The following is a 22,834-nucleotide window of genomic DNA, read 5'->3' on the forward strand; positions in this document are numbered from 1 at the left end:
GTAATTTTCGGATAATTAACGGTTAATAAAATATCGAGAATTAAAAAGTGCCACAAAAAAAAAAGAAATCATCAATTTATATTTTTTAATTAATTTTAAATGTTATAAAAAGAATTTTTATAATTACTTTTATAATTACTTTAATTTGAAATTAATTTTGAAACAAAATCACTTTAATAGAATCTTAATTTAAAGTAACTATAAAAATAACGATATTAAAAAATATAAATTATTATATTTTGTACTAGACTGAAATTTTAAGAATTCTAATTTTTTTGTTATACATGATGTATACAGTCATTCCATTATTCAATTATCAAATATAAAATTGTTACGATTATGCGTGAGATAAGGAAAAATCTTATTCGTTAATGGAATGTATTTTCTTATCATTATCGCGATAAAGTCTGACGAAACCAATGATAAAATGATACAATCTTAAAATTCCGTGAACTGCATTGGCGTGTTAATGTATCCATTTTCAACTATATATAACGTATCTTTCGGAATCTTACAATTAGAATTTCAAAGTTTCTCTCTTGCAAGTTACGCAAAAATTCTTCTGTTACTATGTTACGACGATTACAAGCACTCAAATTGGTGAGTATTTATAAAATTTCGTGAAATTTAAAGTTAAAATTGAAAATTAATGAAATATATAAATATAAGTCAAAGTGTGATACACACACTTCAATCAATCAACTTAGTTCTTAAATAATATTACTAGTAGCAAAGATTAGCAACACTTGTTATCAGTAAATTTACATTGAAAAAAAAAAAAAAGATTTTTAGAAGACATTTTAAAAATATTTGAGAAAGTAAAGAAGTAAAATAATTAATAAATTTTACGATCACACTGCGAAAGAATATGAGATATATGTATATCAGCAAAAGAAAAAAAAGACATAATTGAAATTGAGTAACTGCGTGCAAAATATATATATGTACATATATATTAACTTAAAGGATATGAAATATAAAATCGAACAGTGATAATTAAAAAAAATTCCTTACTGTCGTGTAATGCGTCACAGGAAATTATTCAACGAAAAAGTGCAAAAGAGAAATAATGCTCAAGAGAAAAGATAATGATTGAGAGAGAGAGAGAGAGAGAAAAACTGCGAAATTAATTGCACAAATGCGTGTATATTATCGACATTGTTCTTGAATTCGTGACTTTTTTACAAATAGCGCATTATTGTTGTTATCATGTACATGTTGATGCTGAAAATAAACAATTATAAGTGAAAAAAAAAATTTATTTCCATCAAGCTATTGCACAAAAAATGCACTTTAAAAGTTTCTATTTTTTTTACGATTTTTATATATAAAATAAGCTTTTTCGAATAATTGAATATTATTTAAAAAACTATAAATATCATTGATATAAAAATATTATTTGATATGCTAGAAGCAACCTTCTACACATTTTTTATTGATTTTAAATTTCAAAAATTGTTGCCAAACGCTTTTTATAACTGCAGTGTAATTTGATATTTTTTAATAATTATTCATTGTTTTTTTCAAAATTCTTTTGAACTATTTAATGTTACAGTTATTATTTGTATTACGTAAACGTTCTTAAAACGTAATTAAGTGCGTGAAGCTATTTACTCAACTGTTGCCAGATAATATATGTTAATAATAATGTTGCGTGATACGTTTGCACATTCACAAGGACACATTATAATTAAGCAATTAATTATGTATGAGCAAAAAAATATTTTTTAAATATATTACAGAAAAATTATATAAAAAATGTAATTTATCGAATGTAAGCACACTGAGCATCATCAAATACATTTTATTGACGCACAACCGGATCGTGTTCTCTGAATTTATTTACGCGACACCGGGTATAATTCTTTACGCATGCACGTGAGCTTGGTGTCGCCACCTGGTGCACTTTTGACAGCATCTCGGGACACGTCAAAGTTGCGGCTGCTATCGGAAAATTTACTCCTCGCCACGCGATGTAGCGCATCGGAACTCGGAGAACTTGGCAAATTCGCGAATGAGAGCAAAAGGTGTACACGAGTGTATTCCGCGAATGAGTTAACATGATCAGCGGCATTCAAAGCGCCCTGAAGAATGCCATTGACGTGGTGAGTAGAGAGAGAGAGAGAGAGAGAGAACACAGTTGGTTACGACGACGTCGACGGCAAGGACGACGAGAACGTCTGCTATCGCGCAACTGCGTCTCGTCCTTGCCTTCCAAGATAAAAAATTCAGCGCTATAATTCCGAATTCACGGATAGGAAAAAATTCAACAATGCGTGATCGTAGAATAATGATTAAGAGAGTTTTCGCTTGGATAAATTTGCAATTTGTGCGAAAAATTATTGACATATGATATATTGACAGAAAAGTGTTTATCAATAAACAATGACATATGTGGTCTGATAATTAACTTTGTATACAAAATTTATTTAAATTCTTACACAGCTCATTCATCTGAATAGATGTTATATTCTTTAAAATAGAATTCTTCTACACAGCGATTATTCCCAGCATTATTATAAAAACCAATTTTCACACTCTTGGAGTATTTCATATAAAATATTCATATTATTCAAAGCATCAAATAACATGTTTTTAAAGATTCTTTCAATGTATCATAATTGTGTCCTTAGAAAAACAAAATAATATAAAATTAAAAATGATGTAAATATCAGACAATATAAAAAAATTTGATGTCATATTTTGTTTTGCTCTCAGACTCGTAAAGATTTTTTCCTCATATTAGAATGTAACAAATACTTTAGAAATTGTTAACAATATCAGTTACCACAATTTGGATTTACAAAGAAACTTAAAATGTTTCTATAGCATTGAGTGCTATTCATTAATATTCCTCTATAATAAAAAATATCAAAGCTTATTTATGTCATATTCTGATGCAAATACCTACAAATTAATTTTTTATCATTATTTATAATTTTACAATTTTATTTAATAACATATATTTCATACAGATTTGTTTAATGCGAAGGTATCAATAATGATCGCACTACAATTGCAGTTGTTGATATATAAAGTGTTACGTTCTAATATAAATTTTAAAATCATTTTTTTACTTTTATATTTTTTTTAATATCTTCTTGAAGTTAATAAGATCAATCTTAAAAGGGAATACTCTATGACTATACTCTACTTTGCTTTCTCGATTCAAAAATTTACAGCACTAAATTTTCAGATAGCCCCCCCGGCGACGCCACTGCAAGATTTTACATATCACTGGAAACAATTGATGAACTTTTATGTGAGCCATCTGACCGATTGTAAGGTTCCAGTGCAGAACACTAATATACCTCGACATTTGGATGTATTGCTAGAAATTTTATTACAAGAAGAGAAAGAGGTGAATGAACCGGGACCTTGCTTGGAGTATCTTTTACAACACAAACTCTTGGACCTCCTAGCGACCTTGGCTAGCGCGGAAACGCCGCCTGGTATGCGAACAGTTTGTCTTGCCTTCCTAAGGAAACTATTGGGCAGATCAAAATACCCTCTCTTACATCATGCATCTATCTACGCACCTATACAAAGACTTGTGGCACTCTGTAATGGAAACCCGCCATCGCCAATCGAGAGTGAAGAGGTATAATTAGCAGTAGAATTACTTCATTTCAATTTCTATTAAGTTACTCGAACTTTTTATGAAGAAAAGTTTACTCTCAATTAATCAACAAAACAAAGAGTCCAGTAATTATTAAGGTATTATGGTTTCATGTAGTTTATAATCTTTTAATACAATTATCGCTCGTATATTGAAAACAAAGTGATAAATATAAGGCCAACTTATCGAGCTGAATATTCGAGATGTTCAGTCAACTACCATTTATTACATGTATAAATTATAAAACTACAGTCATTATATTAAAACTAACGCAAATTACAATCATTCTATAAACGTTTCGACCGCACGCGGTCTTCTTCAGTATAATTATTGAAATATAAATTCTTACAATTCACATAATATCGAAATTTAATTATAGTTATTCAGAATCAAGAGTTTTTGAGCAATTAACGCGTGTTTCATTCGGATTGAATTCACATAATATCGAAATTTAATTATAGTTATTCAGAATCAAGAGTTTTTGAGCAAGTAACGCGTGTTTCAATCCGGACAGGACGGATTGAAACACGCGTTAATTGCTCAAAAACTCTTGATTCTGAATAACTATAATTAAATTTCGATATTATGTGAATTGTAAGAATTTATATTTCAATAATTATACTGAAGAAGACCGCGTGCGGTCGAAACGTTTATAGAATGATTGTAATTTGCGTTAGTTTTAATATAATGACTGTAGTTTTATAATTTATACATGTAATAAATGGTAGTTGACTGAACATCTCGAATATTCAGCTCGATAAGTTGGCCTTATATTTATCACTTTGTTTATAATCTTTTATACATAATCTGATGTCTTTTTAGTTCAATTCTTTACTATATAAATTAAGAAGTGGAGAGTTGTATGCAAAATTTTATATAGCACACAAATTTTTATGTAGCTCGCAAAGGAAACTGCAAAATACTTTAGATATAGTTAGCAGTAGAATCAATTCATTGCAATCTCTATTAAGTTACTAAAACTTTTTATGAAGAAAAGTTACTCCCAATTAATCAACAAAACAAAGCGTCCATAATTATTTAGGTATTATGGTTTCACTCAGTATTATCTTTTATACATAAGGTCTGTTCTTTTAAGCTGAATTGACTGCACTAGTTCAGAGTTTATCTTTTTTACTCCACATTGGAAGGAAAGAGATAAACTCTGAACTAGTGCAGCCAGTTCAGCCAAAAAGAACAGACCTATATATAATCTGATGGTTTTTTAGTTCAATTCTTTACTATATAAATTAAGAGCGGTGCAGAGTTGTATACAAAATTTTATGTAGCACATAAATTTTTATGTAGCTCGCATAGGAAACTTTGCAAAATATTTTTATATTATCTTATGTTTATATAAATCTCATTATATATGCAAGAAGTTCACCAATCGTACAATTTCATGAAACAATTTATGTAAATTTTGAATTAAACATTATACAAAATAGAAATTTTTTCATTTTATTTTAATTTATGTAATAATTTTTCTAAAGATTTATTATTTTCTATTATGATTTATTATATTCTTTTCTCTTTTTATATAATAAATATTTATTTACTAGTTAATTTTGTTAAAATTCGTTTATTATTTGTCTTTCTTTCTCATGATATATATACTTTATTATTTTTATATTTTATATTATATAAATATTTAAAATAGGTGGAAACCATTATAAGTAATGAAAATAATACAATATCCAGTGAATATATACACATCTAAACTGATAATCTAGACTTTAGACACCACGAACAGACCACAAATTTGCTTACAACTAATATGAAAAATTTGTACACAACTACTTACATATGTGAACTGCCGCAAGCATTCCGTTGGATCGCGTTTTAGCCTTGTCAGCTCCGGTTATCGGTGTAGTCCTCCTCCTCTTCTATCTCCACGAGAAGATTATCTTCGTTAATTGCACAGAGTACCGAACAATCTCGCACTACGCATATCACTATTTCCCGAATAATCTCGCACTACGCACTCGCGAAAATTCGAAAGTTTCAAGCACACGCGTTAATTGGCGCGAAGTTCGCCGTCTTCGGCTAATTTCACACTTTCCTTCCAGGCAGACTCGGATTTTCGTTAATCGTCGACGGAGCTAATTCGCGATTTCAAAATATATCACACGGCACTCGCGTTGTACACGTTGATCCGACTTTCCGGCCAGCGTCTCGCGGCGAGGAATAATCCAGTAAACGATTTGGAGTCGAAATCCACTAATTTTTTACCCGCACACGCAACAATCACGAACTTAAGCACGCTACGTGCACGCACGACCGCCAGCGTGAAACGATATGCTTCGAATGCGCCTTCGGCTGGTCCCGCTTCCGCTCGGCTGCGCTCGGTTTCACGCCATTCGCCGAAACATCCCGCGACTTCGAATTGTCATTTCGCGCGCGAAATGTCATTCGCGCGTGTACATGTCGTTTTCTCACCCTTCACCGGCATCGTTGGCCTAGCAGTCAGTCTGAAATCACAATTCGACGACTATCTTATTTACGAGGAAAATATCTTTTCGTAGATGGGAAAAATCGGAAATTACAAATGTCAAACGCGGAATGACGCTTCGACTAATTCCGTCTACCTTCGACTGTACTCGATATTGCGCCACCGTGATCCAGTTCAAAATATCTTGATTTATTTACGTATATATTACAAAGTCAGTGAAAGAATTTTGCCGCTCAAAGCAGAATTGTTATTGCAACATTTAATGCGACAGCAATTGAAATATTTTTTGCTGTCATATGCGATCACTTATTACAGCAAAGTTTATTGATAAAATAAAAATATCTTATTTTTTGAATAAATTTGTATATAAAAAGATGAGTTTGTGCTACTGAAGCAAAATAATTTATTCTTAATAAATTATATTACACGAGATACCCCTGTCGCATTAGTTTGATATTTGTTTAAAGTCGATTTTGAAGTCTAATTCATATATTTTTTTTTTTACAGAAAAATTATACTTATTACTTAATTAAAAATAATAGTTCTCAATAGATTGTATATAATTCTAAAAGAAATTCGTTTTCGTTTCTAGGTACAATTTCTGCTCACAATCTGCTTCCTGGTGTGCAAATATCCTCATGTGACCAACATCATCAATGATGCGCCGATTGTGCAGACAGCCAGTAATTCCACCAAGAAGGATAACGAGAGGACAGAGATCCAGAAGGTGACATATGTCCCGACAAGAAGAAGAACTAATTCCAATCCTCTGTTCGAGCCCTTGGCTACCCAAGCAATCACGTTAATAAATCCGAATCTCTTCGACAAAGAACAGAGGAGATTACTGCGTTCGAAATAGGGTTTTTAAGGCAACCGCGTCATCGCAGGGTTCGTCTAGAAGATCGAACGAATCTATCTCTTCGAGGGAGGAAAGTGTGTCATCGAGTCCTCTGGCTCAAAAATCTGTTTGCGATTCCCCTTCGATAGATACGAAAAGCAATGAACAGTGGAAAGAAAAGGGACAAGAAGATTCTTCAGAAAACAAAATCGATGAACATTTACAAAACTTGAGGGATTTGCGATTAAACAGCGGTTGCAATGTTTACGACGACGCTGGTTATATAGCGGCTGATAATCAAAGTTTGAAATCACCATATAAACAGGAAAAGTCCAAGTGTCTTCTATTAGACGCCCTAATGAGTTACTTAAATAGCGCGGTAAAAATATATACTATTGATCTTTTGATATAACGATTGATGTGTTAATTACAGCTAATTATACCATTATATCGTAAATACAATAATTGATCCTTACCGATTCTTTGTTTTCAGGACAACACTGTGAGAATACGAGCGTGCGAGGGAATAATGGTCCTGGCTTCCTTGGATGATCCTTCATTCGCGCAAACGGTGGCTAGGAGCGATTTGGCGTCGATAGTGACAATTCGTTTAGAAAACTTGTTCAATGCTATCCCAGCACACGTAGATCACCTGGATATCTATAACGTGGATGTTACGTGGGGTCTGGACTCGCCGTTGTGGACCAAAGAGAAAAAATTCCCCGGTTGTCGGCAAGTTGCCGCATTCTTCATGTGGTTCGACTACTGCGATCAGTTAATCAGAGAGGCCCAGACAGAATTCGCCGAAAAGCTCGCAAGCATCATCAGAGTGATGTTGCTTGAGAGAATAGTGACGCCCGCCCTGGTTGATCACCATGTCGTACTTATTACAGCTTTAGTCACTAAATGCTTGAAAGAGATAACTTCCTCTATATTGTGTACAGGTATGCGCGGAATAATCTGAAAACACAAAATATGGAAATATAAAATGACAGTATAGTAGTGCGTAGGACAAATCTTAATTTTGAAAAATATTTTTAGAAGATAGCGCGATTTAGAACTATCTCTGAAGTTTTAATGATTTTTCAGAAGTGAGTTATTGGTTGGTCGGACAAGACAGAGATCCGGAAATTCCGAATGAATGGACGTCACCGGTATTACACAGATTGATAGAGAACTGCTTCACGGACAGTAATGATTTGACAGTGGAGACATTAAAATTATTCGAGGAAGCGATAGATAAAAGAAACGAGCATATACTGCATTGTCTCATGCTGAATTATCTATCTACACGAGCATATTATGATAACACCGCTGCGGATAGCGCTATCGCCTCGTGGAGCGATGAGGAAGACGAAAGAGAGAAGGAAAAGAAGGGATTTTTAGATCTCTCTTATGAGCAAAATCATAGTCGCACCTTGGCACCGAGTAATATCCATCGAGTTATCAATTGGTAAAAGTACAACTTATTAAAAGTGACATATTAATGTGTGCTCTTTTAAAGAATGAGCAAACAAGGAATATGAAGAGAGAACTATAAACGATTCAAATGCTACAGATTCGACTTTTATTTCAGTTTCCTGTCGCTGACGCCGCGTTACTTGCAAACAGATCCTGACGTTAACAATTACGAAAAATATATGCCAGCTTGGGAACGACAGTACTCTTCGGTACTTTCCGACTGCGCTCTGATGGCGTGGCCATTGGAGGCGGTAATGGTAGATGATTCCGCAAGTTCCGACTCGCGACCGGAAGCCGACCATTGCTCAGGTCGATTCTACATGGGACCATTCCTGAGCATGCTCTTTGATAAAGTCAGCAACATGCCAAGGCAGATATATGAAGTCAATTTGGAAGTTACAGTATTGATCTCTAGACTGGCGCTACTGCCGCATCCGTACCTGCACGAATTTTTGCTGAATCCATTGTTACCTCTGATACCCGGAACGAAGAGTCTGTTCTTATGCTTACAGAAAGTCGTCAAACAGCTTGTCAGCGAAATACCAAAAACTGCAGAGAGCAAGACAATGTTGCAAGAAACAAGGATGAGATTGCTGAGCGATTGCTCTCAAGATGAGGAGTAAGTCTAAACACTTGCATATGATCAATATTTCAAATATTTTCATAATTAATTCTCAAATTGAGAATTTGTTAAAATAAATTGCACTTTGAAAATAATTAAATATAAAGTTTTATTCGCTGATTTACTTATGAAGTTTAGTTATTGGAAAAAAATTTTTTTAACAATTAAATTCCAAAATATAATTATTTAACTACATTTAATTATAAAGTTTGAAAAGAAAAGGCATTTGAGTTTGTTTCTTGCACTAATAATATAAATTAGTTTTTGAGCTCTGCATAAACTATTTCTTATGTGTTCTAATATTTGTATTTCAGAGAAAAGGAAAATATTTTATATGAAAGCGCCATAGTGACAGAAGAATTTTGCAAAGATCTTGCAGCCATAGCATATGTTAAATATCACCATTCTATTTAATATTTTTTTATATACAAAAACTTGTTAAATAGAATGCCATAATGCTATTAAATAAATTATAGATGTTAATATATATTGAAATAATTCCTTATATATTGTACTTTTAAGTAGCAAATCCTTTTTGTGATATTTTGTAAGATACACAAGTCTATAATTAAATATTGATGCAAATACATTTAATTAAACTATTATTACAAAGAGTGATACCCTATGATTTTATTTCAATATACCTAATTTATAACTTTAAAATATTTATATTAATCTGTTAAAATATACAAATAAATATTCACTACAAAATTACTGAATACTATAAGTTTTTATGCTTTTTTAGAATCTCTGTTTTTAAATTATATTTTTGCACAATCAAAAAAATATTGATCTCATATAAGTATTTTATAAAAAAATAATAATAAAGTATTTTATTTACTATAATGTAAATGTTTATTTTCTTGTTCCAAAAGTATATGTATATATATGCATTTTTAGTTACGCAAAACAACTAAGAAATTTAATTATAATTTAATTTCTTATATCAATCTGTGGATATATATATATATATATATATATATATATATATATATATATGTATATATATACATATATAATCTGTATTTCATTTTAGCTGCAGAAAATTCAGCTAAATTAAGCAAAAATCTATTTTATTTGCATTTTAAAAAATATATATTTTTCTCTAATACGTTTATCTGTACTTATCTCTTAAACGTAAAAAGTATGACATGGGGATACAGTGTAAAAACGATTTACCAGGCTGTCACTTGCTGCCATTGCTATAATGATCAGCTGATTCAGCATTAGAATTCTCGATGGAAAGCTGGACGGAATTTAATATCAAATTTGTTATTGATAATATTGTTTCTTATTTGACTGGTGACGAACATAAAAATTCTTCAATAATCAAAATGAATGACGAAAATTTACTCGCAAATGGAGAGCTGTATTTTCTGTGTAACTTTAAAGCGTGGAGGAGTATTTCAACGTGCGCCAAGAATTGCACAAGTATTTTGCAACACTTCATACACATACACGATATGACGAGAGATAACATTGACGCAAATGTAACTGAGGAGGTAAATAAATATTTCGAATATTGAATGTTTGCACTAAAACTAACCTAATCTAACTGTACAAATATATAATAGTTACATTTTTTTTGTACGTTGTAATTTAAAATATAATACATTTTATAATATATTTTCACGTTTGAAGAAAAGAAACAAAAAGCAAAAAATACACAACTAAAACGAATTTTGTCAAGTCTTTTTTTTTATTGCATTACTGCACAGGAAATGTTGCATTCTGAAAGTTTATCGAACACCTTTACAACACAAGATCTGATAATCAAATATCATGTCTTTGTGGCTAAAAAAAAATCTCTTGATTTTGCAGATCTTTAAACAGTTAATACTGAAAAGTAGCAACTGGCGAATAAGGATACAACAATGCATGCTGCAAAGAGAAAGAGTCTGCTTGTTCTTAAATCGAGAAGATATCATCGCAAATAGTATACAGATGGCTGTCGAATGTGGATTAGCATTTGGAAGGACTCAATCGATTGGTAAAACATTTAATTTGAAGTATCAATCTGATACACAATCGGATCTCACTTCTCACAGATTGCGTCTAATAAAAAATATTGCTGCCAAGGCATTAAGTTTACATGGATGCACATTGTCTGCTGAGGAAAATTGTGCTAACAAATATATATTCACCAGCAAATCAGAAGGATCAATTGACAAAGGATATGAAAAATACATCTGTGGTGTTGTAAAGAATTATGAAACAAATTCGAAAGAAATATGTCTCACATGGGAACAATATGTAAAATGCAAAATAAATCAATTGGCAGAATTGAGTGAACACAAGTTTATCGAGAGCGAAAGAAATAATACAGAGAAAAATTATTTTTCGCACAATTTGGCCAATGCTATTGTCATTTTTGAATTAATGGCTGTGAAACCAAGTCGATCAGTTATTGTAGGAAATAATAATTTACAAAACAATAGAAGTATTACAAATACCAGAGGTATATATGTTTAACAATATCAGTAAATTATTTATTTTGAAAGAATTAAATGTTTAAATTAATTGAAATAAAAGATTTCTAAATTTTTTTATATCTTAAATTTGTGCTTAATTATCAAGCTATAAATTCTGTATTTAAATTTCTGTGATAAAGTAACTAATTCTGTGACTTAGCAATAATTATTTTGAAACAGTATAATACTAGTTTATAATTCTATTTGATAAAATTTATAAATAGATTTACATGTATGACAGATAATAAATAAGAATTGTTGTACATTGTAAATTAAAAATTATGTAAATATTGCAGGTGCCTCATTTGTGTTGTACAACACTGCCAGAATAGCAACAATTATAAAGAAGTATAATGAAAGAGTGTCATGTGGATATTACCCCAGTTTGCCAAACATTAAAAATGTAGATTTCTCGCAATTGAATGAAGAAGTATGAAACGTTTCTCAATAGTTTACTTATTTTACAATTGTGCAATATTTAATAATTAACTTTAAAAATTTTGTATTTGTATAATCTTATTGTTAGTTTGATACATTTAAAGATTTTTTTATCAGATGAATAATTTATTAATTATCTAAACTTTGATGATTTAATAAAGAATTTGTCTTGTTTGCAGGATGAATGGGAGCTCGTATATAATTTTATCTTTGGATATCCGCAAATGATAAATGATTGTTTAAAGTGCGAGACTAATTTTTCTGTTTATCCACAAGTATTGTGTCTATTTTTATCACGATTATGCCAAAAATTCAGTATCTATTATCGAAGAATCAGAATTCTAATGGTAAGAAAAAAAACAAAGATTTAATAAATATTTACTTATTAAACTATATGCTTTATCTTCTTAGATATGCTAAATTTTACTATTTCATATTTTACATATTTTTACTTCAAATTACATTTTATCTATTGCAGGAAGGAGGTGATCATTTGATTTCTAAGATGTTTGCAAGATTATATATGTTGCATGCATTACAAGTTGTCCTTGAAAATATATTGAACATTTTGGGTATCACACCTGTATCGCGAATGTAAAATAATTTTACGAAAAGAAAGATTTACATAATGTTTATGTATGTATAAAAATTAAAATTTAATAAAATGATCATTTTTATAAAATGATAATAAAATGTGATTTGACAATTATTATATATATTTGTGAGACCAAATTCTTTTTTTTTTTTAAATATTGCTATAGAAAATTTTTTATTTAAGTTTTTATATTCTCTCATTATTTTAAATATTTTCATTCTTTCTCAAGAGTTTTCATTTTTTATTTTTCAACTGAATATTTAAAAATGTTTTGTTCAAATTATATTTCCAGCTTTTAAATCATTTTTATTTATATCTAATTTACAAAATTCTAAAATATATTTCTTAAATTTTATTCAATCATGTTATACGAAAAAATTGCAAGATAAAAATACAAAGTATTTGAATATTTTTCTCAGATCGACGATACCTAATTTTTTGATTTCCTCAAAAATATAATTTCCTCGATCCGAATTTCCATACGAAAGACAGACCTCGGGTTCGTTCGGCGGCGTTCGGGTCCGTTCAGCTGCGCTCGTTAACGCTCGGAGTCCAGCGCGGAGGCCACTGGAGGAGGACGACAGCGGCGACGCTGGGCGGCCAGCTGTTTGTTTTGTTTTCGGGCATGAGATTCACGTGACAGCCGGCGGGTGTTGGTGGCGGCACGCGACGTTCGCCGCTCGGCTTGTTACGGCGCCCGCGATTGGCCGGCGCGGCGCGCTTCCCGCCGCGTCCGGCCAATCGCGGGCGCCGTAAGCGCGCGCGTCGCCGCGCGGAGCGCTGCTGCCGCCGAGGAGAGCGTTTGACATCGATAAATGCGTGCGAGTGCTCGCGAAGCGCGGAGGTGTCAGGCTGTCGCTCGCTCGCTCGTCCGCTCGTTCGTTCCGAATCGTTGATCCGTGCGAATCGCCGTCGTCCTCGTGTTAACCCGTCATCGTGTTTTCAATCGTCGCGCTGCATCGCGATAACGCCGTCGATTCTCCGCCGTCGTGTGGCCGTGTCGCTCGATCGCCTCTCCGCGTTCGGCATTGTTCGTTGTCCGATCAAGCCCACCTCCCCTCGCCCCCGCGTCACCGCCGCCGCCACCAAGCGCCCCTCCGCCCCCGTGGGAAACCTGCGAGAGAGAGAGAGAGAGAGCTAGCACTGGGCAGAGCTGATCGTCCGCACAACAAAGTGAACAGGCACCGTTGTCAGTCTTTTTCTCTTGTTTTCTTTTCTTCCTTTTCTCTCTGTCTATCGTTTATCTTCGCACCCTTTTTTTTATCACCGTGCCAAATGTCATCGGGCGGATGTTAGACGTATATATACGTACGTATGCGTACGTAAATATACGTAGGGGCGTGAATGTATATTTGTATACGTACATATGTGACGTGTGCGTGATGATGTGTGTATGTGTACGCTGAGTAGAAAGAGAGAGAGAGATACGCGACGAGGGGATCTCAGCTGGCGCATTCTAGTGGACGTTTCGGAGTAGAAAGTGCTGTTGCGCGGAGGCAGGTCGCCTGCCGCCTCTCTTTGTTTGTGAGTTATCAGCTGGCGCGTTGCTCGAGCCTCGTAATAATAATACGATACGCGCGTCGTCGGGCTCCGACGAATTTTCGAACTTGCGAGGATCCTCCGCGTTCGAAAATCGCGCGGAAAGAAAAATTGTTTTGTTCCGAAAACCGTCTACAGAGTGTGTGTGTGTGTGTGTGTGTGTGTGTGTGTGTGTGTGTGTGTGTGTGTGTGTCCCGTGTGAGGTGCCTCCCCCTTCTCGCCGTCCCTGTTTTTCGCTTCCTATTGCATATATTCATCGTATTCAATCGTAATGACAGATGGCTTTTCGGTTAACTTTTAAAGTGGCAGATTTGTAAGCGAAGAAAAACCTTTGTTTCTCGCGTGCGATATTTTAACGTTGAAAGGATTCACGATCGATTTTTTTTTTCTTAACTTTTCGCGCGGAGCTAATATCAAATTTCAAATTTGTATCGAAGAGCGCGCTACAGATATATTCAACGCGACGAGAAAGCGAGATATCTGGTAATGTATGTTGAAAATTATATTAATGCATTATACGTTTTAATAATTGAATAACTCGAGGAAACGCTATATTTTTAACACAAATAGAAAGTAGGCAAAATGTCTAAACACAACCAGATCAAAGTTCAAACTATCTATTCGGATAAAAGAAAAATTTCCTTCTTTTTTTCCTTCCCTTTTCTTGACATTTTTTCTTTATATCCGACTATCTATGCTTTGTTCTTTTTATTCTCTTTCATTTCAGTACAAATATGCACTTATTTTGATTTAAAAGAGACGAGAGTTTCTTATAAACATTTTTATAATTATCTCGCTTAATTTATTGTACTAAATATCTTTTTTTTAAATAATTTATTTTTTGTTTGCGCATCTGTGTTCCGTTATATAATTTACAAAATTAATTACATTTTTTTCTTTAATTCTGTAATTTTTTAATTATTCATTCATTAACTTGAATGAAATTATTACGTGCGTAATTATTTTTATCGGAAATTTCTTTCTTTGATAATTAGAATAATAACATGACGTGTGCTAATCAGACATGGATATAGACGAATGAGATATCAATATACACATAACTTACTTTGCTTATATTACGACCATAGAAATTTTTTCAATGTTAGAAATGATACATACGTGTTTATTTTGTCCGTTGTATTTAATTTTTAAAACTCATGAATTATAGTTATCGCGATTTTATCCTCGAAACCTGATATCAAACAATTTTGCGAGGAATATGTTTACGAAATTCCAGTGTTTTTTTTTATTCTTTTAGAGATACAATAACAAGGATAAAGACAAAAATAAATATTATCGTATAATTAAACACGTTGACAAAGATTGTTGGATATTAAAAAGGCGAATTTTTTTTTCATATAACAAAAACACTAATAAAGATAGGTTAACAGAGAGAATTAACATGCTTTTAATGATGTTTTATTTGTAAAACAGCTCTATCCTATATTTCTAACAAGTCTATTAAATTATATATTTTAAATGTAAATATTTATATATTATACGATAATACATATATATATATATATATATATATATATTAAAAAATATGTAATTGATTTTTCTCGCTCTTGTATATCACGCTCGTAATTTTGATCATCCAAAGTCACTGAAAAACGTAAATAAATATGCAATAAAAGGATCAAATTTTTTTGTTTTCCGTATGTTTGTAACTCGCAGGAAATTTCATTTCGAAGCGTATATAATAAATTTTGCTTTATCGCTCTTGCTATATTTATCCGTCTATTTCCATCTCTCTCGCTCTCGCTCTGTTTCCGTTTTACTCGCTGTTTATTTTTCTCGCGTTACGCGACCGCGCGTAGGCGTATTCTCTCTTTCATTCCCTCCCCTTTCTTCTTCTTCCGTCTTCTCTCGCTCTTTCACTCTTCGTGCGACGCTTCGTTCTGCGTGTGTCTGTGTGTGTATATCACGTTATATATGTGTGTATGCGCTGCTCGCGATCAGTTTCTCTCGGCGACGTTCGAAGCGTAGTTACTTCACTTTATTTATGGGAGCATTGTATTGTTGTCATTTGGCCGGAAGTGTCAAGCACGGTCAACGGTGATGATAATCCGGTTTTCTCTTGTGTGATCTAGTGTAATCGCGGTAAATGTGGTGACACACGGCGTGGAAGGAGAGGGCAAGAAGAAACCGAAGGATAAAACACGAATTGGGAAACAACGCTTCCGATTAGTTTGGTGATCTGACGGTGTTTCACACGGACGATAAAAACAAACAAAAATAAAAGAACATTCCAACGAAGAAACGGAATTTCAAATGTTGCGTGCAAACGTTTAGTGATCGACACCCATTCGACATTGTCAACATAAAGAAGAGAGAGAGAGAGAAAGAGAATTTGAAGGGAGAGAGAACAACTGCGAAAAAAGGGACGCGAATGAAAATATCTTGATTTTGAGCCGAGGCTCCTCCAGAGGCACAGCGCTTCTCCGTGTATATTCACATCCATCCTCACGCTTCTCGCTTGCGTGCGCGTCGTCATCGTCGTCTCACGCGTCTCTCGCCGCTCGTGCGCGCAGTTACGCGTCCGAGAGTAGCCGAGGTTACGCGAGCTCGCCCGAGGTGGCGCGGCACGGCGGCCGAAGACATCACGATTACGTATCCCGCGGCCCTCCCCCTTCATTCTCGCCCAGGCGCCCGTCGTACGCGCACGTGCGCGCGCGCGCGTGTGTGTGTGTGTGTCTGTGTGTGTGAGTGCGCCTGCCTGCGTGCGCCGCCGCCACCGCGTGTGTGTGTTGCGTTGAAACGTCGCGTGTGTCCGGAGCGTGTTGTGTGAGGCGGGAGGAGGAGGAGAAGAAGAAAGAGCGAGCGTGAACGGAAGCCGCCAGGATTACGCCAAACCGAGGAAATATGAGCATTGCTGCCCTACTGCAGGCCGCCGAGTACATTGAACGAAGGGAAAGAGGTGAGTGGTCCTTCCTTGCTTTCTTCTGTCAAATGTACACGTCATTTTCACTTCACGCGGGATATCAAATAATAGCACGTGTCAAAAATTGTTCAACGTAATATTAAGTGTTTTATTCGATATAATATTAACTTGATGTAATATTAAGGGTGTACTGTGCATAATTATTCAAATTAATGCTTAAACACCATTTTGACACGTGCTATTATGCTCAAAGCATAAAGTGCCTATTCCTAGATGTCAACACCTGGATAAATATTCAGCGCAATATATAAGAGTTTGAAGAAAAAACAAGCTGTGCAATGTCGTAATTAAATATCTGTCGTTTTTTTTTTTTTTTTTTTTTAATTAAATCGCGTACGTATAAAAAAATTATTCCACACGCGATCAATCGCAACTCAATTTTATCGTGATTTGTTTTTAATCCTCTTATAATGCATTTTTTTGTAATAGGTTAATATTCCAATATATTTTTTATTATTTGACATTGCTATTTATATAATGTTAATTGATCTAATTCACACATATTGATAGGAAAATCTCGCATGAAATCGTCGCTTTTTAATTAATTTTGATGCGTATACATCTGTTCGAAATGTTTATCGTAGAACCATGAATCGAATCGCTGAATGAGAATTTTCATGATTAATCTGGGATCTCTGAAATATATATGCGAGACTATATAATTCGAGTCTTGGAAATGAATTCTTGATGCAACCGACACTTCTGCTTGGAATGTGTCCCTTTAACGAGAAATTTATCCGATTTAAAAATACGCTTCATCTCGCCACACCGCTATCTTTGTTTTCGTAGTGCGATCGTACGCAGCGCGCGATGATCTCATTTTATCACTCCACTTATAATGCTGCTGCGTCGCACTTGGAGCCGCGTGCATGCGAGGACGCACGTCGTTTTCCGCGCGCGTGCGCACGCGCGTTTCCTCGTGCGTAGTACGACGTTAGATTTCCGAAAGAGCGATCGGTGTGTTGTCTCGTCTGCATATGAATTTCGAATACGAGTTTTCATTTTACGTAACACACCTCTTCCAAAATCAACATTTTTTTGTGAAACAATCGAATATTACACTTTGACAAAGTCTCAGCGCGCTTTTATAATAAAATATGTGTTGACGATTTTTTTAATTATAAATTCGAAAAATCAGACGCAATATTCTAAAGACAATAATTGTCTAGAAACATTTATTTATTTCGTAAACAAACTTATAAAATGTAATAAACGCAAATTCTTGCAAATTTCAATTGATTAAAAAGAGCTACGAATATGGGAGTTTAATAATTGAAACTTTGATGAATCTGAAGTGAATCCGAAAAAGTACGAGCTCCCCCTCCCCCCCGAAGTTTTGTCTCAATTTATATATAGGGTATATATATATATATATATATATATATATATATATATATATGTATACACCCGTGACCTTTTTATTTATGGAAATTTATTCTAAAGTCTCTATCTATTTTTATCTGATTTCAAGTGTCTGTCCGTATCTTAATTTAAAGCCGGGCTCTATTTATACAAATATATTCCGCATCTACTTCAACGTGAATTTTGATGCATTTGTTTATTCCAATTTAACTCGATATCTCTTTGTAAAAATGTAAACATCGCATTTGACATTTGAGCAATATGGACCTAACTCGACGACACACTTATTGAATTGAAATAGTTGATCGTTTGTTTGCTTGGAAAAATCACAAAACGAGGCACGATCGTACTTGGATCGAACGTGACTCTCCTGAAACGGTCTAAGAAAATAAAACGTGACTTAATATCGGTGCGTCCGCGTCTTCGCTCGTTCCATAACGAGCTTAACAAGCTTCGAAAGTTCGAACTCTCTCATGAGAGTCATGTCGTAGTTTTTCTTCCATATTGAAATAACTGCATTGTTTTGGACAATACGAAAATGTCGTCAAGATTAAAATCGTATATATATGATATTGAACATTTTGAAATTGAAGAAGATGACATTCCTGTTAGCGCGAGATAGATATTCGGCACGCAAATAATTTTGATTACGTAAAGCTTAGGCTGTTAATTTTAGAATACCGCCTATAATAATTGTATGTAATTTTACATTCTACTTATCGATTTATCGCTTTGTAATTACAGAAGCTGAACATGGCTATGCTTCAACGATGCCAATACCCGATGATATGCGCACGGTTACAAAGAGGCCAAAGACAAAGAAGTCCCAAGGCAGCAGGTTTGTTTGCACAGATATCTTTTGAGAAATGGCATTTAGAATTTGTTCCAATTTTTCAAGTTCAAATTAGCTTTTTAATTTTTTTATTTAATATATATATTTAGTTTTGCAACGTTAATATTTAAAAAATTTTTTTCTCACATATTGGAAATTTATTCTAATAATAATAATATAATATAATTTTTTAAATATGTTTTTTATATTTATATTTTGCATTGCTTCTTTATGATGTCACATCTAACTTTTAATACTTCCGAGAATGTTATACAAATTTTTCAATTTCTTATATTTTCACAAATTTATGATAACTCGAAAAATTGTGAGCTTTTCGCAAATAGAGAAAATAAAGCCTGTAGTTGTGCAAAAGAATTACATCATTTTAACATGATATATTATACTCGATCAAGAGATATATTTATTCTATAAAAGCTTCTATAAATTCGTGACTATTTGGAATTATGAACGTATGTAACAATTCAAAATATTGCTAGTTGACAACGAATCGTTTGATTTGTAATAAAGTGCAATTACTATTGTTACAAATAATACTGTTATTGCAATTTTAAATTATTTATAGCTACATTTGCAATATGCTTTATTCAATAAATATCCGCATTTTTCAATTTTATATCATGTTTGTATCAATGGTTTCGATATGATTATAATCGTTGTTGTTCAATTCTTATCACAAAAAAAAAGAATGTTTTTGTTGTCATTCAAAGATCTAATAAGCGTTTCTTTTTTTGCTTACAGGACGACTCATAATGAATTGGAGAAAAATAGGTGAGTGTTTTACAACCAATAAATTAATAAGTGTTTTATTAATCAGCTAGTTACTTATAACTTTTATGAGTTATAATGTGCTTTTTTTAACTAGTATTGTACTCGCATACCTATATTAGTACATTATGAAGGAAGGTTAAAATTTTTGTCAATGATTGAAAAGGAAATTTTTTTAAAATAAATATTTCATTATCAATGAATCGATAAATCAATTGATAACATATTAACCGTAAAGTGTATTTGTAAATAGTTTTTTTCTGGGACACTATAAATAAATATAAATATTTCTCAGAATAAGTATAACAAATATTAATAATTGATAAAAGAAATATCGAAGAAAATACAACAAATTTGTTGTATAAATTTTTACAGCATACATATATTTATAAATTTACAATTTATGAAAACAAACTTGTTATGCATAAATCGATATCAAAATGTATCGAAGATAAATCATAATAAGATTACATATTATCAGACAAAAATAATTTGGTCTAATTGGAGGAGAATATTGGAATAAAATCAGAATGTGTTAAATAGTTAACATACAATAATATCGTAACATTTTTAAATTAATTTTTTTCGAAAATAAAAATATTCTAGTACACTGAAAAAAAATTTGTTAACTTGACTAAACTTTTCAACTAAATTATTATTTTATTAAATCAACATATATTAGAATTTAAGTCAAATATACGTTTTGTTAAATTTAATATATATATATAATTTAAATATTTTTATAGGTTCAATTAACAAAATAATATTTAGTTGAAAGATTTAGTCAAGTTTAACCATTTTTTTCAGTGTAGAGATTAATATACATACCTACATCTTGCATTTGAGGGAAGTAAAGTAGGGAGGAGGGAGAAGAATAATTACAGGAGATTGGATTTTCAGCATCGCGTAATAATTCGGAGCTAAAAATGTGAAAAAAAGGTGTAAGCTGCGTTATGTAACACAAATACGAGATATAACAGAGCAAGCGGGTTTTCATATCGGCCGTTTCTGTGTCACGCTACCCCTTGTGTAACTTCTTCTGCTCCCCTTATTCCTCTCCCCATCACGACCACTATTCGCACATGGACTGCTTGGGTATAAAAAAAAATCGATAGTCCGCCTGCGACCATCTCTCTTTCTCCCTCATTCTCTAGCACCCCTTCTATCCTCTCTGTTTCTTTTTTATGCATCTCTGACTAGTGAGAATTTTGACCTTTTCTTTCTCCGAATATTTATAGTCTATTTTTTTTTCAAAACAATTTGAAAAATATTCAAGATGTGGATAACGTGCAAGTGCGATATGAATGTTTAGATATTGTCAATTGCGTATATTAACTTTTGCGTACTAATATTTATTTTGCTTAATATCATAATGTAATTATTTCTGTATGAAAATTTTATTTGCTATTTACAATGTTATATTCGATTTTAAAATGATAAATGTTGATAAACATTATACGGAATTATTTTTAATATTTTCACAAACTAGTAAAATTAAAAAATTTGAAGGTATTTGGAGATAAAAAAGCTAAGATTTACTTTTATAAAAGAAATCGTTACATACAATACTAAATGGTTTATTTTTTTTTTAAAGCGTTATATAATACTGCCATTTTTTTTTAACATTTAACATTTTATGTTATACAATAATTTAATACTTAAAAATAATAGAAGGAAAATTTGTTTGAAGACAAATGAACATTTTTGAATATTTTTGAAAAATTGTTTACAATTATTTGTTTTTGTTTCTTTTTTAAAAAGCTAAATTTTCTAATTAATGTTGTTTGCGTGTCTATACTAATGATAGCTGGTGTAAATAATGCGTAGGCACGCATTACGCGCGACAAATGTAGAAAACATAGAAGCCGATGACACACTGTCCTAAATTTGGCACGTGTTTGTGCAGCGGAAATAAATTTACGGCGAATTTTATTAACATATGCTCGCGCGAAGTTTAGATCCATATCACATCATATCGTACATAAAAAATTACAATTAAAATTGAATTACGATTGATGACTGTTCCATGAATACTATAGCAATTGCCTATCTGGTGTTGCATTTTGTGCTCTCTACTTGTATTTTTACATTTCGTTTACAGTGGCTTTATTAGAGTTTAAAAATCCTACATATAATATTCAAATAATTTATTTTTGTTCAACGTTTACCTCGTCTCGTGATCCCGTTGCTCTCAATTAAAAATTGATGATTTGGAGAAACACAATATAAAATTACACGCCACATATATAAAATATATACACAAAAAAATATAGAGAAATGAAAAGGTTTAGAGTTCAAAAGGATTAAAATAATAATTGCATAAACTTATCGAATTTGAATTATGTTTATTACGTTATGAAATTTTATTAATTTTTATTTGATATTAATTTTTTTTATATTTCAAAAAAGATGGAATATTTTATTATTTCGATTAACGAACAGATATAATAACAAGTTATTCGATCGCGTGTTATTTGTGTGAACCATTATGCAAAATCGTGAGGTTTTCTCGAATATAGGGAGAAGATATCACAGGTCAGCCGGAAAACGAAAGCTCAACAAACGGCTACGCTAGCGAGTGAAAATGGCGTTTGCGAACGGCGCCTGAGGACAGATTCCTGGCCCATTTGAAATGCATTGAATTTTTAAGTGCCATCCTTTGTGCCGCCACTGTGAGATAGCTAACTTCCGATTCGGCTCCTCACTATTTCGCCTTCCGTTGGTTTTTCATCATTTTGAACTCGAATCTCTCCCCGCTGCTTTTAAATTTTACCCTTCAATGATTTTAATTTTAATTAGTCTGCTTAATTTATCAATATGTAATAATTTAAATTAATAATTTCTTACATTTAATAACGTGATAACAAATACAAATTTG

General features: G+C 32.7%; 4 protein-coding genes across 6 annotated transcripts in view; 3 read left to right on the plus strand and 1 right to left on the minus strand.

Annotated features, from left to right (window-relative positions):
* LOC114942230 (BRISC complex subunit FAM175B) overlaps positions 1 to 5,931 on the minus strand; it is a 35,324-nt gene extending 29,393 nt beyond the window's left edge. The window contains exon 1 of the mRNA XM_029317559.2: positions 5,421 to 5,931. The gene's annotated coding sequence lies outside the window, so the exon portion shown is untranslated. The remainder of the gene's footprint in view (positions 1 to 5,420) is intronic.
* LOC114942228 (FHF complex subunit HOOK interacting protein 2A) lies at positions 1,890 to 9,578 on the plus strand. The gene is given in 8 exon segments (XM_029317552.2): positions 1,890 to 2,105; positions 3,197 to 3,601; positions 6,661 to 6,921; positions 6,923 to 7,285; positions 7,400 to 7,850; positions 7,996 to 8,359; positions 8,483 to 8,986; positions 9,304 to 9,578. Coding segments are annotated over 8 exon segments (2,493 nt in total). The 5' UTR covers positions 1,890 to 2,060; the 3' UTR covers positions 9,404 to 9,578.
* Positions 9,579 to 10,137: 559 nt separating this feature from the next.
* On the plus strand, positions 10,138 to 12,596 carry LOC114942207 (DALR anticodon-binding domain-containing protein 3). Its single transcript, XM_029317524.2, has 5 exons — positions 10,138 to 10,491; positions 10,811 to 11,447; positions 11,757 to 11,890; positions 12,078 to 12,245; positions 12,377 to 12,596. Exons 1-5 carry the CDS (start codon positions 10,228 to 10,230, stop codon positions 12,494 to 12,496), a joined length of 1,323 nt encoding a protein of 440 aa, XP_029173357.2. The 5' UTR covers positions 10,138 to 10,227; the 3' UTR covers positions 12,497 to 12,596.
* Positions 12,597 to 13,294: 698 nt separating this feature from the next.
* Positions 13,295 to 22,834, plus strand: part of Mxd (MAX dimerization protein) — a 53,654-nt gene continuing 44,114 nt past the window's right edge. Inside the window, exons 1-4 of one of the 3 annotated variants that reach the window (XM_029317497.2) lie at positions 13,295 to 13,682; positions 16,126 to 16,952; positions 19,083 to 19,176; positions 19,930 to 19,959. In XM_029317497.2, the coding sequence (XP_029173330.1) occupies positions 16,898 to 16,952; positions 19,083 to 19,176; positions 19,930 to 19,959 (179 nt within the window). In that variant the 5' untranslated portion in view covers positions 13,295 to 13,682; positions 16,126 to 16,897. The other 2 variants (XM_029317499.2, XM_085486727.1) reach the window with 2 other exon arrangements.

Source organism: Nylanderia fulva, unplaced genomic scaffold (genome assembly GCF_048542155.1).
Source record: "Nylanderia fulva isolate GAGA-0341 unplaced genomic scaffold, ASM4854215v1 Scaffold47, whole genome shotgun sequence".
Classification (NCBI taxonomy): domain Eukaryota; kingdom Metazoa; phylum Arthropoda; class Insecta; order Hymenoptera; family Formicidae; genus Nylanderia; species Nylanderia fulva.